Source organism: Oncorhynchus mykiss, chromosome 4 (assembly GCF_013265735.2).
Source record: "Oncorhynchus mykiss isolate Arlee chromosome 4, USDA_OmykA_1.1, whole genome shotgun sequence".
Classification (NCBI taxonomy): Eukaryota; Metazoa; Chordata; class Actinopteri; order Salmoniformes; family Salmonidae; genus Oncorhynchus; species Oncorhynchus mykiss.
This window is the reverse complement of record NC_048568.1, coordinates 37897555-37916749: the sequence shown is the minus strand read 5'-3', so window position 1 is coordinate 37916749 and position 19195 is coordinate 37897555. Positions and strand designations below refer to the sequence as shown.

Genomic DNA, 19195 nt, shown 5'->3' with positions numbered 1-19195 from the left:
CCAGAACAGGGAACAACATGGGACAGCAGGGACCAGGACAGGGAACAGAACAGGGAACAACAGGGACCAGGACAGGGAACAGAACAGGGAACAACAGGGAACAGAACAGGGAACAACAGGGACCAGGACAGGGAACAGAACAGGGAACAACAGGAACCAGGACAGGGAACAGAACAGGGAACAACAGGGACCGGAACAGGGGACAACAGGGGACAACAGGGGACAGAACAGGGAACAGAACAGGGGACAACAAGGAAACCTCCATTTGATCCAGATCATGTTGGATTTCAGCTCATTGAAACTTGAGACCTTGGGAATCGTAACAAGAGAAGTACTTGGCCAGTTTGCTTAGCTTGGTATTTTGTGTGATTATGGTGAAAGCCTCACTAATATAGCTCTGTCTACACCACCACTATATGCCCAGCAAGAATATCCTTCTCTGCCCCCAGAACTAAATCAACACACTGTAAAACTCCCTGCCCCTCTAGGCACGAGCTGGGGAGGGACAGTGTCCCACAAATGTGTCCTTCGATTTAAAGCATGACTCAATGAACCTGTTTACTCCCCGTAGCTGTGCTGAATGTGGACAACTCCGTAGTGGACGTGGAAACCATCCAGGCTTTATACGAAAACGTGAGTGTCCTGACCTACTTCTGTCCTCCTTTTCTTATATTGTACTGTTCAGTTTGGTTTCCCTTTCAGAGAGCCCAGCCTGACTTGCATTTCGAGACCTCTTCAGTATCAAGTGTTGTTTGTTTCTCTCTCATCTCAGAGAGCCCAGCCTGACTTGCATTTCGAGACCTCTTCAGTATCAAGTGTTGTTTGTTTCTCTCTCATCTCAGAGAGCCCAGCCTGATGAGCTGCAGCGGATAAAGAAACACTGCCAAACGTCAGAGGAGGAGCAGGTCAAGCTGCTGGACAAACCTGAACAGTGAGCGTTCTCCTTTCCCTCCTCATCACATCATTTATATACATTTTTTAAATGTACCCCTTTTTCTACCCATTTTCGTGATATTCAATTGGTAGTTACAGTCTTGTCCCATCACTGCAACTCCGGTACGGACTCGGAAGAGGCCAAGGTCGAGAGTCACGCGTCCTCTGAAACACGACCCCGCCAAGCCGCACTGTTTCTTGACACACTGCTCGCTTAACCCGGAAGCCAACCGCGCCAACGTGTCGGAGGAAACGTCGTAAATCTGGCAACCAAAGTCAACGTGCATGCGCCCGGCCCGCCACAAGGGGATGATAGAGGGGACTCCGTATCACATTTTTTATATTCTGTATAACCGTGATTAGGAACCAACGCCTCTAAGGCACCATCTTTCAAAGACTTGACAAAGACGGTAGTAACATCAAAGTAACGTCCATCATGTCACCTGTGTTGTCTCTAGGTTCCTGTTTGAGTTATCTCAGATACCAGACTTTCCAGACAGGGCTTCATGTATCATCTTCCAGTCTGTCTTCATAGACGCCATCGACTCCATTCAGCACAAGTTGGACATCGTCTCTCGCGTCTGCAAGGTTGGAACTCTCTCTTCATGTTAGTTCCTACTAGATGTCTGTCAGAGGGTGAAACGCTCTCTTCATGTTAGTTCATACTAGATGTCTGTCAGAGGGTGAAACTCTCTCTTCATGTTAGTTCATACTAGATGTCTGTCAGAGGGTGAAACTCTCTCTTCATGTTAGTTCATCCTAGATGTCTGTCAAAGGGTGAAACTCTCTTCATGTTAGTTCATACTAGATGGCTGTCAAAGGGTGAAACTCTCTTCATGTTAGTTCATCCTAGATGGCTGTCAAAGGGTGAAACTCTCTTCATGTTAGTTCATCCTAGATGGCTGTCAAAGGGGTAGAGTGTTTTAGTGGTCCAGCAACGTAGAAACCACAGGAAACGTGTTTTATTGTAGAACACATTTCACATTTTGCAGACTAAAGAAAGAGTCTTACAGAGAAACTCCAGTCAAAAACGATCTGTTGGTATTTGTTTCATTAGTCCACTGTTGATACAATCCTAAAATGTTTTGCATGTCAGCAATCAAGTTTTCAAGATATTGGACTTTGAAGAAGCAATGTGTCACCGACTGCATCATCACATTAAACATAAATGTAACTTGGTCTCAGTGGTCTGAAGTACAGTCAACATTATGTTCAGTTAACAGTAGACAGTGCATTTCTGTCTCCAGGATCTGATGGACACCTGCAGTGTGAGGGAGGTGATGGGTCTGATTCTAGCCCTGGGGAACCACATGAACGGGGGCAACAGGACCAGAGGACAGGCAGACGGCTTCGGACTGGAGATCCTGCCCAAACTAAAGGACGTCAAGAGCAGGGTAAGGGCTGTGTTACAGGACAAGGTACAGTTAGATGAGTGTATAATATCACCTAGTAAAGACCTACAACTCACAGCATTTTAGAAGCAGAATAAAGAACAGATGTATTGCCCGTGTCTTGGTTTCCTTTGTGGTTGAGGATCGTTTATCCTCTCTGTTCTCTTCTGGGGTTTTTTAAAGGACAATCGTATCAGTCTGGTTGACTATGTCACATCGTACTATCTCCGCAACCTGGACGAGGTAATGTCAAACATTTGTTCATCACTTTATTGACATGCATTTTACTGGAAGTTAGTCTATGGGTGTTTTAGTTTTTAGACATTCTGGTGTTTTCATTTTTTTTTTTTTTATTGTTTCTATGTGGAACAAATATCATGTTGTTGTTGTCACTCTGATGTTGCGGTTATTGTTTCCCTCCAGAACGCTGGAACAGAGAAAAGTGTATTCCCTCTCCCTGAGCCTCAGGATGTGTTCCTGGCTGCCCAGGTCAAGTTTGAAGACATCACCAAGGACCTGAGACAGCTGAGACGAGACCTGACAGGTCATAGGTCATTCATGCCTAATCACAACACTGTGACATCAACACTGTGACACAAACAGATATGCAGGTAGGCATGCAGGCAGGCAAGAAGGCAGGCAGAGACATGCAGGCAGAGACATGCAGGCCGACTGACTGACTGACTGTTTCACCTGCTGTGCCAGAGTCAAAGGTTATCACTGTGGTTTCGCCTTCGGTAACAACTGTTTAGATCTGGGGTTCTTAAACCATTTCAGCCCCAGACCCAAATGAGAAATTTACCAACTTCCTGTGACCCAAGTTGTCCTCCGTTGACCCAAATTAAGATGAAATAGTGTTTTCTCATAACTCGCTGCTCACCTCCAACATGCCCAGGGCCCCCTTCTAGGTCCCGACTCATAGTTTAAGAAACCCTGGTTTAGATGCATCGATGCACATAGATGCACCCCAGATGGTGGCAACCGATCGCTCTCTCTCTCTTTCTGTCTCTCTCTATCTTTCTGTCTCTCTCTCTCTCTCTCTCTCTCTCTCTCTCTCTATCTTTCTGTCTCTCTCTCTCTCTATCTTTCTGTCTCTCTTTCTGTCTCTCTCTCTTTCTCTCTCTCTCTCTCGCTCTTTCTGTCTCTCTCTCTTTGTCTCTCTCTCTCGCTCTCTCTGCTTGTCTCTCTCTCTCTCTTTCTGTCTGTCTCTCTCTCTTTCTGTCTAATTCTCTCTCTATCTCTGTCTCTCTCTCTCTCTGCTTGTCTCTCTCTCTTTCTGTTTCTCTCTCCCCACCCTCTCTCTCTCTGTCTCTCTCTCTCCCCCCTCTTTCTCTTTCTCTGTCTCTGTTTTTCTCCCCCCCCCCCCCCCCCCTCTCTCTTTCCCCCCTCACTCTCTGTCTCCACTCCGTGTCTTTCTCTCTTTACTCCTACTGCTGCTCTGTTTGTTCCCTCTGGCTCACCGACCAATCAGGGTATCACAGGAGCCGGAGGAGCCAGTCTTCAGGCCCAGTCATAATACAGCCTGCTGGGAGCCACGGTTACAACCCGCCCCAGCGCCACGCTCCATCATCATCACCCAGATAAGATTACAAAGAATACTGTTGTCATTCAGGATTTGTGTAAACTGTGGAGGCGGGTATCTGCATTGTGTGGTCTTTCTATGTTTTGCCTTTTGTGTTGGAGCGGAGTTTGGTCCTTTCAGACAGGAAGAGGGTCATTCAGTCTCAGGTAAACAGAGGTCTACTTTTGGAGAAACAGGTGTATTTTGAGATAGAGTTGAACTACTGTCCTGTAGAGCAGCTGATGCACTTCGCAGCAAACTCAAACACACTTCTTGAGTTGTTGTTTTTGTTTGTTTTGTGTAGGTTATATCTCATCTGTGATTGGGCAGCTCTTGACCTGTGTGACCACTCAGGGCTTCCACAAATAGATGTGATTTCTTTCCTGACAAAGAAACAGCTTTCATTCTAGAACCTAGAGATTCCAGGGGGGTCATTATGACACTCAATGGTAACTCTTTCAGGAAACAATATATTCTATATGTATTGTGCAAAGGCACAGACCACCGCAAAGTGGCTCATTCAATTACTACAGATGACAGTTCATATTTCCCAGTGGGGATAAACTGATGTTTCAACAGGAGAGCAGAGAATAGCTCAGTATGCACACACACACACACACACACACACACACACACACACACACACACACACACACACACACACACACACACACACACACACACACACACACACACACACACACACACACACACACACACACACACTTCTATCCTTGTGTGGACCTAAAATTATATTCCCTAAACCTAACCGCAACCCTTACCTTAACCCTAACCTTAACCCTAACCTTAACCCTAACCCCAACCCTTACCTTAACCCTAACCTTAACCCTAACCTTAACCCTAACCCCAACCCTTACCTTAACCCTTACCTTAACCCCTAAACCTAACCCCAACCCTAACCTTAACCCCTAAACCTAACCCTAACCCTAACCCTAACCCAACCTTAACCCTAACCTCAACCCTTACCTTAAACCTAACCCCAACCCTTACCTTAACCCCTAAACCTAACCCCAACCCTAACCTTAACCCCTAAACCTAACCCCAACCCTAACCTTAACCCCTAAACTTAACCCCAACCCTTACCTTAACCCTAACCCCAACCCTAACCCCAACCTTCACCCTAACCTCAACCCTTACCTTAAACCTAACCCCAACCCTTACCTTAACCCTAACCCCAACCCTTACCTTAACCCTAACCTTAACCCTTACCTTAACCCTAACTCAACCCCTAAACCTAACCCCAACCCTTACCTTAATCCTAACCCAATCCCCCTAAACCTAACCTTAACCCTAACCTTAACCCTTACCCCTAACCCTTACCTTAACCCTAACCCCAACCCTTACCTTAACCCTAACCTTAACCCTTACCTTAACCCTAACTCAACCCCTAAACCTAACCCCAACCCTTACCTTAATCCTAACCCAATCCCCCTAAACCTAACCTTAACCCTAACCTTAACCCTAAACCTAACTACTCAGCTTAAAATAGCCTTTGTCCCCACGGGGGAGAATTGTCCTTGTTTTCTGTCCTTGTGGGGACTTTTGGGGATTTCAGGTCCCCACAAGGATAGAAAAATCCAACACACACACACACACACACCCCACACACTCTACACAAACTATCTAAAAGGGAACAGATGAAAACAAAGGCTTGGTTCACCCCAGGCATGAGGGAGGTTGAACCAGCAGGACAAAAGGCTTCTGAGATGGAGAGCGAGATGGTGGCTGGGACTCTCAGTGATAAGACCTGGTCGTGTTGAGAGGTAGAGAGAAGGGCATCTGCGACACACATCTGTGGGGCCACAGCTCGTAGTGTGTGTGTGTGTGTGTGTGTGTGTGTGTGTGTGTGTGTGTGTGTGTGTGTGTGTGTGTGTGTGTGTGTGTGTGTGTATATGGGTGTGTATGTGGGTGTGTGTGTTTGTGTGTATATGGGTGTGTATATGGGTGTGTATGTGGGTGTGTGTGTGTGGGTGGGTGTGGGTGTGTGTGTGTGTGTGTGTGTGTGTGTGTATATGGGTGTGTATGTGGGTGTGTGTAGGCGTGGGCGTGGGGGGGCGTGTTTGTGTTTATAGGGCGGTCCGTTTGGGTTGATAAGATGTACCCCCTCAGATTACATAAGGACAGTGATGGTCGCCCTCCACTCTGATCGCTGGCAACGGTACAGTACAGGCTCACAAAGACACGGAGACAGATCTGATGGGCAGGATTATAGCTGTATCTGAAAGGCGCCAGGGCACTTCCACAGAGACTCTGAATCAGAGACACTCCACCAAGTCTCTGGACGCACACACACACACACACACACAAACACACAAACACACAGATAGACTCTGAATCAGAAACACTCCACCAAGTCTCTGAACACACACGCCCACGCACACACACACACACACACACACACACACACACACACACACACACACACATACACACACACATACACACACACATACACACACACACACACACACACACACACACACAGAGACTCTGAATCAGAGACACTCCACCAGGTCTCTGGACACACACACACACACACACACACAGGAATAGAGAGAGAGGTGCATTGACCATAGCTGGGGCTGGTTGGGTAATAGAATCATATGTGCACACTTAAAGACAGTAGAGTACGGTTGAAGGGGTAAAGAGAGGCAGAAGGGGTCCTTAGCTTAACTATAACCAGGGTTTCTGAATGGCTGCTGTGGGGAAACAAGCTTTGTTGCTGTCTGTGTGAATGAATGGGGCCTGGTGAGAACACAGACACTGGGTCTGAGGTTTCAGCTGTGAGGAACCTAAAGTATTTAAATGTTTAATTTTATTTAACTTGGCAAGTCAGTTAAGAACAAATTCTTCTTTTCAATGACGGCCTAGGAACAGTGGGTTAACTGCCTGTTCAGGGGCAGAACGACAGCTCAGGGGTTTGAACTTGCAACCTAGTCCAACGCTCTAACCACTAGGCTACCCTGCCGCCCCTGTATCACTAACTACAGAGAGAGAGAGAGAGAGAGAGAGAGAGAGTTCCACAGGCTGAGGGAGTCTCCCGAACACTAACACAGAGTAACACCATTCCACTTACCCAAGTCACATGAATACGAAAACATACTGTCACACTTTAAGTTGGTGGGGCGTTTGGGATCGTCTGCACGTAATGTTGTCTCATTGAAAGAGAACCCGTGTTTTGTATCCTGTTTCCCCAGTGTGTGAGAAAGGGGTTCAGAAGGTGTGTTCCAGCTCTCCAGAAGAACACCTCCAGCCGTTTAAGGACAAAATGGAGTCGTTTGTTCTGATTGGTGAGTAGCCTAATAGCACTGGGAAATAAATGAGGACAACAGTAGTTAGTAATATAGTATCACCACCAACCAATTTTCCACGATAGTTTGATAAGTCAGCTTCTTATATACTTAAACTTCACATCAGTGTTTTATCTAAACAGCACTTAGAAACGTACAAGGTGCTCCTAAAAAAAGCCAACGTCTCAACCAGGGGTTGGAACCAAAATGATGTTCCAGTCCTTTTGAACAGACCCATTATTGTTTTCCTTCTGTTCCGACCAGCAGAATAAAGTTCTGAACCGGTTCTAACAACAACTAATAGTAAGGGTTTCTATCGTTCCTTTCTGTTCTTTTTTTTAAACCTCTGAAATATAACATTAAATCACTTCCCCAATCAGTGTGGATAGAGCAGCTTGCTGTGGAGCGGGGAAGCGGTTTTAATCTGTATAGGAAAGTCGTTTTAAAGCTAATTGTATTTTGTCATAACAGCATGGTTTAATCATACTGAAAGACAAACACACACTCTGCTTCCGGTCACAGTGTAGGCTGTGAGATGCAACTGAAATGTTGACGGAGAGAGTGGGAGAGGATGGAGGAAGCGTGCCTTGAAGCTCTCGGCGTCTTGTTGTGACATTGGGCCCACTGAAATATACCCACAGAGGACTGGCTTCTATGGAGGAACTTTGAATGTCTTTGAACTTCTGAGTTGGTTTAACGTTGGACCAGAGCAAACAAGCTTGTGTGTGCAGTTAATAAAACGTAATAACTATAGTGTCCTTATAGTGTAAATAACTATAGTGTCCTTATAGTGTAAATAACTGTAGTGTCCTTATAGTGTAAATAACTATAGTGTCCTTATAGTGTAAATAACTATAGTGTCCTTAACTAGCATTGAAAAAGTAAATATATTCTTCTCTAATTCATCATCGCTCCCTAATTTCTGAATTACACTTGTAACGTTATCAGTAGATTACAGTAACCTGTGTAACGTCATCAGTAGATTACAGTAACCTGTGTAACGTCATCAGTAGATTACAGTAACCTATGTAACATCATCAGTAGATTACAGTAACCTATGTAACGTCATCAGTAGATTACAGTAACCTATGTAACTGTAACACTAGAATACAGTAACCTATGTAACATCATCAGTAGATTACAGTAACCTATGTAACGTCATCAGTAGAATACAGTAACCTATGTAACGTCATCAGTAGAATACAGTAACCTATGTAACGTCATCAGCAGATAACAGTAACCTATGCTTCAGAGGGGGAGGGGCTACATTAACCTATGCTTCAGAGGGGGAGGGGCTACAGTAACATATGCTTCAAAGGGGGAGGGGCTACAGTAGCCTATGCTTCAGAGGGGGAGGGGCTACAGTAACCTATGCTTCAGGGGGGGAGTGGCTACAGTAATATATGCTTCAGAGGGGGAGGGGCTACAGTAACCATGCTTCAGAGGGGGAGGGGCTACAGTAGCCTATGCTTTAGAGGGGAGGAGCTACAGTAGGCTGTGCTTCGGAGGGGGAGGGGTTACAGTAGCCTACGCTTCAGAGAGGAGGGGCAGGTAGCCTACACACCCGCTGGCAAAGACCTCCAGTAGGCAGGCAGATGCTGGAATAAGTTTGAGTCAGAGTGAGTGCTTTGCATTGGCACTTTGTTGCGTTTTTTTGTGGGACTGAAAAAAATACCCAGAACATAAAATAACGTTATTAACTGGTTCCCATGCGTTTAAAACAGTATAAATCTCTTTAGTTTTCAGTTTGGGTTCTGTTCCTTAAATCATTTTGTTCTTTTTAGGTTTTTGTTTCTGTTCCCTGAACCGGTTCCAACCTTTGATCTCAACATGCCTCCCAGTGTTCACTATGAGTATATATGTTTTCCTTACCCATCTATTCCTCTCTCTCTCTCCCTCCTCTCTCTCTCTGTCACCCCTCCCTCCCTCCTCTCTCTCTCTCTCTCTCTCCCTCCCTTTCTCTCTCTCTCTCTCTCTCTCATTCTCCCTCCCTTTCTCTCTCTTTCTCATTCTCCCTCCCTCCCTCCCTCCTCTCTCTCTCTGTCACCCCTCCCTCCCTCCCTCCCTCTCTCTCTCCTATTCTCCCTCCCTTTCTCTCTCTCTCTCTCATTCTCCCTCCCTCCCTCTGTCTCTCTGTCTCTTTCCCTCCCTCCCTCCCTCCCTCCCCTCTCTCTCTCCCTCCCTCCCCTCTCTCTCTCTGTCACCCCTCTCTCTCTCTGTCACCCCTCCCTCCCTCCCTCCCTCCGTCTCTGTCTCGCTCTCTCCCTTTCTCTCTCTCTCTTTCTTTCTTTCTTTCTTTCTCGCTCTTTCTCTCTCTCTCTCTCTCTCCCTCTCTCGTTCTCCCTCCCTCCTTTTCGCTCTCCCTCCTCACATTGCTCCTGACATAATTATTCAATTGTCTCTATCTCTCAGATAAGGACTTGTACATCCTGTTGCCATGGCGAATATCTCTTCTGTCTTTTTTAGGGGCTAGATAAGGGTCTGAGGGGGAGATAGACAGCTTACGGTGGGGTTCAGAGGCTAGACACACAGATAGGGATCAGGCAGATTTGGCATTGAGTACTGGGAGAGCGACAGACAGGAGGAACGTTTGGTGGGAGAAACTGTACAGACCGAGAGTGTGTGTGTGTGTGTGTGTGTGTGTACGAGCGCGCGCGTGTGATCAAGACATAACCATATTGGAAAATGGCACCAAGAGCGGCTCCTTTGTGGGATAACATTCGTGTTTTTTAAAATAAAACGGTTGTACGACTCCATTTGACAAGACCATTGTACAGCACAAGAGGTTCTCAGTGCTTGTCTTTGCATGTTGGTATACAGTGGGGCAAAAAAGTATCTCCTACTTAAAAAGATGAGAGGCCTGTAATTTTCATCATATTATTTTCCACCATATTTTGCAAATAAATTCATTAAAAACCCTACAATGTGATTTTCTGGATTATTTTTTTCTAATTTTGTCTGTCATAGTTGAAATGTACCTATGATGAAAATTACAGGCCTCTCATCTTTTTAAGTGGGAGAACTTGCACAATTGGTGGCTGACTAAATACTTTTATGCCCCACTGTATGTATATGCACAATTACGTTCATTTAAATGTTATACAATTGTGTATATTTCATTTGCAGCGAGTAAGGAACAAGATGAAGTGCATGCCCAGTTGATGTTTGCACAAAAAAGGTTTGAAAACCTCTCTCTTTCTACTTCCCTTCTTTGTAGTATGTATAACATTGTAGGTTTTCATTGAAGAGTTTCACAAGGTGATACTGCTCTCTACAGTAATTCAATGATTTTATACAAGAGATTCACTGCACCTGAAGTTCTAACACCCTCTTCCCTTATCTCCGTTCCTCAGCTTCCACGAGCTGGTGACGTTCTTAGGGCTGAAGCCCAAGACAGGAGAGACCGAGGTGGCGACAGGTCACTTCTTCATGCTGTGGTTTGAGTTCTGTACCGACTTCAAGACCAGGTGGAAGAGAGAGAACAAGAATATATCCAAAGAGAGGTGTGTGGACAGAGAGCGAGAGAGAGACATAGAGAGAGCGACATAGAGAGAGCGACATAGAGAGAGAGAGCGACATAGAGAGAGAGAGCGACATAGAGAGAGAGAGAGAGATAGAGAGAGAGAGACATAGAGAGAGAGAGAGACATAGAGAGAGTGACATAGAGAGAGAGAGAGAGACATGGAGAGAGAGACATGGAGAGAGGGAGAGCGAGAGAGGGAGAGCGAGAGAGACATAGAGAGAGACATAGAGAGAGAGACATAGAGAGAGAGACATAGAGAGAGAGACATAGAGAGAGAGACATAGAGAGAGAGACATGGAGAGAGAGACATAGAGAGAGCAGTAAACCCCAAAAAGACTAAAATAATGATTTTCCAGAGAAGATCCAGATCTCAGGGAATTAGACCAAAGTTCTCAATTGGTACAAAATATATAGAGTACTGCACACACTACAATTACTCAGGTTTAAAAATAAGCTCAACTGGACACCTTAATGAATCAGTGAATGAACTGAGAAAGCACGCAGGGAATTCTACGCCATTAAAAAGCTAATTCAAATTGAAATAACTATTAAAATTTGTCTAAAACTAATTGAATGTGTCATTGAACCAATTGCACTTTATGTCAGCGAGGTGTGGGGTCCACTTGCAAAACAAGATTTCATCAAATGCGATAAACACCCCATTGAAACCCTGCATGCAGAGTTCTGTGAGATTCTCCTACATGTCCAGAGGAAACTACAGACAATGCATGCAGGGCAGAATTAGGCCAATATCCACTAATAATAAAAACTAAAAAAATAGCATTTAAGTTTTGGAAACATCTCAAATACAGTGACCCCCTCTCATATCATTACCAAGCCCTGCAATGCCAAGAGCTGAGCAAAGAAAAGAGTCCCCTTCATCCAGCTGGTCCGGGGGCTGAGTTCACAAACCTGTCCTACTAACACACTGAAACCTCAGTCCCCTTCATCCAGCTGGTCCGGGGGCTGAGTTCACAAACCTGTCCTACTAACACACTGAAGCCTCTGGACCCTCATCCAGCTGGTCCTCGGGCTGAGTTCACAAACCTGTCCTACTAACACACTGAAGCCTCAGTCCCCTCATCCAGCTGGTCCTGGGGCTGAGTTCACAAACATGTTCTACTAACACACTGAAGCCTCAGTCCCCTCATCCAGCTGGTCCTGGGGCTGAGTTCACAAACCTGTTCTACTAACACACTGAAGCCTCAGTCCCCTCATCCAGCTGGTCCTGGAGCTGAGTTCACAAACCTGTTCTACTAACACACTGAAGCCTCAGGACCAGAACATCCAATCAATCAGGATGAACCAAATTACAACACAGTCAAAACTATGTTTCTTATTGGGAAACACAAGCACAAGCACAAAGCAAAAAGCAGTGCTATCTGGCCCTAATTCGACAGTACACAGTGGCTAAATATTTTACCATGGTTACTGATCAAAACCTTAGAAAAACCTTGACAAAGTACAGGCTCAGTGAGCACAGCCTTGCCATTGAGAAGGATAGACACAGGAAAACCTGGCTCCCTGTAGAGGAAAGGCTGTGCAACCCCTGCACCACAGCAGAACCTGAGACGGAGCTGCATTTCCTGATAAAATGTAAAAATATAAAACAATTAGAGAGTGTCATTTCCCCAAATTTGAAACCCTTATTCAAAGTTTCAAAGACCTCTCTGATGAGAGTAGGCTACCCGTCCTGTTGGGGAGGACGCAGAGAGCTGTGGGATGGCAGCGCACTATATTGCTGCCTGCCATAAGATGAGGGACAGTGTCTGACAGACCAATCAACATGCACATGTCCTCTACTGTATGCTTATTGTTGAATGTATGGTTATTTTGACACTTGGTTATTGTTGTTACTGTTGTCCCATTGACATTATTATTTTCATATTGTAAATATCCAAAATAAGCTTTGGCAATATGTACATTGTTACGTCATGCCAATAAAGCAAATTGAAATGAATTAAATTGAGAAAGACAATGATAAAGGGCGAGAGAGACAGAGAGAGAGAGAGAGAGAGAGAGAGAGAGACAGAGAGAGAGAGAGACAGAGAGAGACAGAGACATAGAGAGAGAGAGACAGAGAGAGAGAGAAAGAGAGAAAGAGAGGGGGGTGAGAGAAAGGGTGAGAGAGGGGGGTGAGAGAGAGGGAGAGAGAGAGGGGGTGAGAGGAGAAGGGGGAGAGAGAGAGGGGGTGAGAGGAGAAGGGGGGGAGAGAGAGGGGTGGGTGAGAGAGGGAGACCTAATGCCTAGGCTTCTTCTTAGAGGGCTAACTCAGTCTTGTGGCATGCAAAACACCCTGGGTTTGAACCTTTGTCAGTTACGCCTACAACCTCAATTAATTACTGTTCACCTGTATGTCCTAGACTAGAAAAGTTCAATTCTCACAGGGATCACTTACACCTACTAAAATGTGTTAATTCACTGTATGTCACTTTGGATAAAAACATGTGCTTAGTGGCATACCATATACATTATTTTTGACTTGGAAATATATTATTTTGACTTGGATATATATTATTTTGCTTATAAAACTCTGCCTGAGAAGTGACTAAATCAGAAAGATAACTCTCTAAGACATGTGGCATCCCACATGTGGGATCAGCTACAGTACACTGCCGGTCCCACCGACTGACTGAGAAACACTGTTCTTATATCTAGACTGTCTGTCTTTTTGAACAATGTGACCCTGTATTATCTAGTACGTAGTCTGTATGTCTTAAAACAGCATAATCTCCTGTATGACTAGGTCTGAGACTGAGCTTGTCTTTTGGGGCCGTATGCATCAAGTGTCTCAGAGTAGGAGTGCAGGGCCCCCCCCTCCCCCTCCCCCCCTCCCCCATGTAATGTTATTCTCTATGATCTTAGAGGATCCTAGATCAGCACTCTCACTATGAGACTGATGTGAACCTCTTTTCCCCCATCCTTCCCTCCTTCCCTCAGGCTGAAAGAGGCTCAGCTGTCGGTGAAGAAGATTACAGCAGACAAGAAGGTGGAGACTAGGAAGATCAACCCTAACAGTCTGGTGAGCACAACTTAAACTTAATATAGACATACAGTGGAAATCTGAAGTACCCCGATCCACTATCAATCACATCTGATCAACCCTAACAGTCTGGTGAGAACATAGAGGCATTTAACACTGAGAGATATATAGATATATACAGTAACAGTCAAAAGTTTTAGAACACCTACTCATTCAAGGGTTTTTCTTTATTTGTACTATTTTCTACATTGTAGAATAACAGTGAAGACATCAAGACTATGAAATAACACATATGGAATCATGTAGTAACCAAAAAAAGTGTTAAACAAATCTAAATATATTTTCAATTTTTCAATTCTTCAAAGTAGCCACCCTTTGCATTGAGGACAGCTTTCCACACTTTTGGCATTCTCTCAACCAGCTTCACCTGGAAGTGTGCCTTGAATTTTAAACAAATAACGGACAGTATCACCAGAAACCACCCCCCCCCCCCCCCCCCCCCCCACCCCACACAATCACACCTCTTCCTCCATCCCTCATGGTGGGAACCACACACATTCACCTACTCTGCGTCTCACAAAGACACAGCAGTTGGAACCAAACATCTCAAATTTGGACTCATCAGACCAAAGGACAGGTTTCAACAGGTCTAATGTCCATTGCTCGTGTTTTCTTGGCCCAAGCAATTATTTTCACTTACTGGTGTCCTTTAGTAGTTATTTATTTGCTGCAATTCGACCAGAAAGGCCTGATTCACTCCGTCTCCTCTGAACAGTTGATGTTGAGATCTGTCTGTTACTATCACGGCAGATTTCCTCCTCTTCCTCTGAAGAGGTGAAACAAGGATCGGACCAATACGCAGCGTGGTAGTTGTCCATGGTTTTTAATAAGAAAAACTAAACATGAACACAAATACAAAATAATAACGTGACCTGGCAAGAAACAGTCCGTGTGGCACAAACACTGACACAGGAAACAATCACCCACAAAATACCCAAAGAATATGGCTGCCTAAATATGGTTCCCAATCAGAGACACCGATAGACAGCTGCCTCTAATTGAGAACCAATCTAGGCAACCATAGACATACAAAATACCTAGAACGGAGACAGCCCCATAAACATACAAAAAAAACCCTAGACAAGACAAAAACACATACATCACCCATGTCACACCTTGACCTAACCAAAATAACAAGAAAAACAAAGAATACTAAGGTCAGGGAGTGACAGTTACTTGAACTCTGTGAAGCATTTATTTGGGCTGGAATTTTTGAGGCTGGTAACTCTAATAAACTTATCCTCTGCTACGGAGGTAACTCTGGGTCTTCCTTTCCTGTGGTGGTCCTCATGAGAGACAGTTAACTCTAATGAACTTATCCTCTGCAGCAGAGGTACCTGTAATGAACTTATCCTCTGCAGCAGAGGTAACTCTGGGTCTTCCTTTCCTGTGGTGGTACTCATGAAAGCCAGTTTCATCATAGTGCTTGATGGTTTTTGCGATTGCACTTGAGGAAACTTTCAAAGTTCTTGAAATTTTCCGGATTGACTGACCTTCATGTGTTTCTCTTTGCTTATTTGAGCTGTTCTTGCCATAATATGTACTTGGTCTTTTACCATATATGGCTATCTTCTGTATACCACCCCTGCTTGTCACAACACAACTGATTGGCTTAAACGCATTAAGAAGGAAAGAAATTCCACAAATTAACTTTTAACAAGGCACACAAGAGTGAAAAGCTGTCATCAAGGTAGAGGGTGGCTACTTTGAAGAATCTCAAATATAAAATATATTTAGATTGGTTGAACACTTTTTTGGTTACTACATGATTGCATATGTGTTATTTCGAAGTTTTGATGTCTTCACTATTATTCTACAATGTAAAAAATAGTAAAAAATAAAGAAAAACCCTTGAATGAGTAGGTGTGTCCACATTTTTGACTGGTACTGTAGATATATATATATATATATATATATATATATATATATATATATATCGGATCCCTCCGGAACTTTCACTACACACACCTGTCCCCTATTCCCACTGATTAGCACTTGTATAAATGTGCCCTTTGGTTTCCATTGGGCGGTCCATTATTGTTACAATGTCCGCTGGTGCGTGTGAGTACCTGTGCTGTGTGTTTTGGGCTTTCATGCCCTGGTGGATTGAGATAGAGAGACAGAGAGTGAGAGTGAGAGTGAGAGTGAGAGAGAGGTACAGTTATATTCATAGTTATTGGTGTGATCCTCTGGGTCAAAGCAACAGTACCACTGCTCTACACAATAAGATAGATAGGCTCAAACAGGCAAACCATCATCCATCTTCTCGGTTTGGATTCAGACTCAACAACACAGTGTTAACAGGAAATAATATATTTTTTGACCTATCCCAGAACCTGGTTTTGATTAAATTATTGAACTACTGTTCCAATCATAATAATTATTCCACTGGGCCTCAAAGGAGAATTAAGCTCATGCCCTATGGGCCGTTCTGGCTGAGACATGGTTAACTCTGACAGGCTCATGCCCTATGGGCCGTTCTGGCTGAGACATGGTTAACTCTGACAGGCTCATGCCCTATGGGCCGTTCTGGCTGAGACATGGTTAACTATGACAGACTCATGCCCTATGGGCCGTTCTGGCTGGTACAAGGCTTATTTACTTTCTCACTTGGCCTCAGAAGCCAGTATAGTGTGGTATGTGGACACTGTTTGCATACTGTCTCTAATGGAAAAAAACAAACCCCTTTCCTCTGCCCTGACAGAAAGACAGGCTACGCCAGAAGGAAGCTAGCATGGTGGCCACAAGCTGAGAGACAGAACAGGAGAGAGAAGATATTCATGAGAAAACTGATGAGTTGGTTTGTGAGGTAAGTGGGGACTTCTCCCACCCCTTTAGCCACCCACACAGGGTGATCAGGATCACACCAGTCACTGTTCCTGCCCACCCTCTTATACACCAAGCCTGGAACACTGCCCTCTGACCCCTGCTGGAGACTAGAGGAAACCCCACATACTATGGTTCTCAGGTCACGAAGCTGCAGATGGATTCACTGACCAACAGGGTACTACTGGCAATAGGGGGATGATGACTATTTTCTTGTTTAATTTTTTTTATGGGAGTAATGTATATTCATTTAAAATGCGGTGGATTCTCCACCTCATCCTAAGGACGTTCATGTTAAAAATAATGTTTCAGTCAAATATCTGGTCAAATGGAACAAGACGGTGTGTCTAGATTGTACGGGAAACGTTATCTCATGTAGATTTGTTTGTGCTTGTTATCTGTATCATGTTTTTCACCTTACATTTCCACTGTCAATCATTATATCAATGTAGATATCAATCATCTATGTATCTTGCCATCGGTCTCTGTTATTACAACTTCCCAGCAACCCCAAAACAGTTCAACAAGTTGTACAAATACGAGTTTATTCACCAACCACTTTATATACTGTACATAAATAATACAATAGCATGAACGTTAAGGGACGTCTAACAATGCAGGTTTTAAACGATTTGCCAACATTCATTGACAACAAACTCATCAAGAGTTCCTGAAGTGAGTGTGTCCACTGAGAATGATACTTAGTGACATTTGGAAGAAATTATACATTTTGACCTCAAAACAACTTTTTGTTCAAGCATTATTATTTTTATTTTATTTTTACAAATCAACACAGAACTAAAAGGAAGAAGAAATCAGGTGAACACCATTAAATCTGTAAATCATGTCATGTGATTATGACCTCAAATGTGTTGATGTGAAAGTTTAATTGTATTTATGTGAACTATTTATAATTGTAAAATGTGAAAAACTTCAATAAAGATTATTTTTAAAAAGGGAAACAATGCTTATTCTCTCCACGTTGGCTCGTAACAGTTAACGAGTCCACGTTGGCTCGTAACAGTTAACGAGTCCACGTTGGCTCGTAACAGTTAACGAGTCCACGTTGGCTCATAACAGTTAACGAGTCCACGTTGGCTCGTAACAGTTAACAAGTCCATGTCAAATTGAACACATTGTGTGGCTTTTTCTCCATATTTAAATGCCATGCATGCGCAAACATTCTGGTCTCCACAGACATACTGTTATTTGTATTATGCGCAAAATTTAAAAATAATTAAGCACGAAGCTATAAGCCATTTACAATGTGCTAAACCAGTCAATAATGCCAAATCAGTCGTTATAGTCCCATACATTACACTGGGGTGGGGGTCTGTTGGAGTTGGCATTGCTAACCGTTTAGTGCTTTTTGCATGGTTGTGAAGAGTTCCCTTGTTTTCGTTTTCTTTTGATCTCCTCTTTTAGGATTAAGATTGGATATTTTCTCCCTCGTGCATATTCGGTTTTTTGCAATGGAAGCACGTTGGATTTAACGCATTTGGTCGGTCGCTCGCTCTATTCCTTTTAGTTATTCCAGTGGAAAGCAAATCAACACAGACTATAGGAACTGTGTCCATTCCTTCTGGTTTTAACTAATCCAGGTCTATGGAAGCGCAGTGACAAGTCTTCACGCGCTGGACGCGTTTCTTCTGGGTGCTGGGTGACCGGCCTGGACAGATGAGGGTATAGGTGACGGTAGTGAATGTTTTTGGTTTACAGGTGGAACACGATTGGAAAGCCCCATCGTCTTGGTAGATGTGTCGGGGGATGTAAAATGAGTTACACTGCCCGTAACAGAAACGATTGATTATGGTGCGGCTGAGGCATCCTTCCTCGTGGATCGCCTGTTTCAGCGGCTGAGTCTTGCACCAGTCCAGTTTGAGGTACCGGCGCTCCGTGACGTGTAGGGCTTCTTGGCTGGATTCTAGAACCTCGTCAGCGGCCGTTACTGGCCCCATTTGGCGGGAGACAAATCCGTTCTGTGGTGGCTGCTGCGGTAAGCGTTCCGACTCGTTGGGGTTGGAGTTGTATTTGTATGGGTGCGGAGAGGCGCCCTGGTAGCCACCTACCGCTGCGCTCCTCAGCGGACAGAAGAGTAGTCCCAACACCATGGCCGAGGCAAATACTGTTGAGATCTTCATCCTTAGATGTAGAATGTTAAAATATATAAGGATATTATTATTATATTTAAAGCCGTCGTGGAAATCATTAAAGAACAAATTTCGCATCACTTTTATGCAAGGTTTACGCAAACCAAATACTTAATTTCCACATGGTTATACAATGTACAGTTAGTTACCAGATGCATAGGATAATTTCAACATAGCGAGTATTTGGTAGAGCAAGAATGATAAATAGCTAGATTTACTCACCTGTGTCCTACACAATCTCCACACAACAGAAGCACTCCTGGTTTAGATGTAAGTGTTTGGAATAAACTGCTGGATTCCCTGCTGGAAGTAAGATATTGGTTAAGTAGAAGTATTTCTGTATGATGTCTTCTTGGAAGAGGCAAAACAAACTGCTTTCCAGCTGTACTGTATTAGATGTAAGTACAGTGAGAGGATGTACCCGCCCCCTCCCAGCCTGTCATCCTCTCTTGATAGA

General features: G+C 44.2%; 2 protein-coding genes across 3 annotated transcripts in view; one reads left to right on the top strand and one right to left on the bottom strand.

The window, feature by feature from the left end:
• LOC110521099 (formin-like protein 20) overlaps positions 1–16610 on the top strand; it is a 37756-nt gene extending 21146 nt beyond the window's left edge. The window contains exons 7-17 of one of the 2 annotated variants that reach the window (XM_036976222.1): positions 572–633; positions 843–931; positions 1392–1521; positions 2181–2327; positions 2508–2567; positions 2748–2868; positions 7104–7196; positions 10323–10374; positions 10550–10699; positions 13660–13741; positions 16467–16610. In XM_036976222.1, coding sequence (XP_036832117.1) covers positions 572–633; positions 843–931; positions 1392–1521; positions 2181–2327; positions 2508–2567; positions 2748–2868; positions 7104–7196; positions 10323–10374; positions 10550–10699; positions 13660–13741; positions 16467–16514 — 1034 coding nt within the window. In that variant the 3' untranslated portion in view covers positions 16515–16610. Of the gene's footprint in view, positions 1–571; positions 634–842; positions 932–1026; positions 1522–2180; positions 2328–2507; positions 2568–2747; positions 2869–7103; positions 7197–10322; positions 10375–10549; positions 10700–13659; positions 13742–16466 lie in introns of those variants that run through there. The other variant, XM_036976223.1, reaches the window with a different exon arrangement.
• Positions 16611–17541: 931 nt separating this feature from the next.
• On the bottom strand, positions 17542–19114 carry LOC110522584 (gremlin-1). The gene is made up of 2 exons (XM_021601035.2): positions 18961–19114; positions 17542–18730 (listed from the first exon to the last, which is right to left on the bottom strand). The coding sequence occupies exon 2, from the start codon at positions 18727–18729 to the stop codon at positions 18181–18183; it is 549 nt and encodes a 182-aa protein (XP_021456710.2). The 5' UTR covers position 18730; positions 18961–19114; the 3' UTR covers positions 17542–18180.
• Positions 19115–19195: the final 81 nt, after the last annotated feature.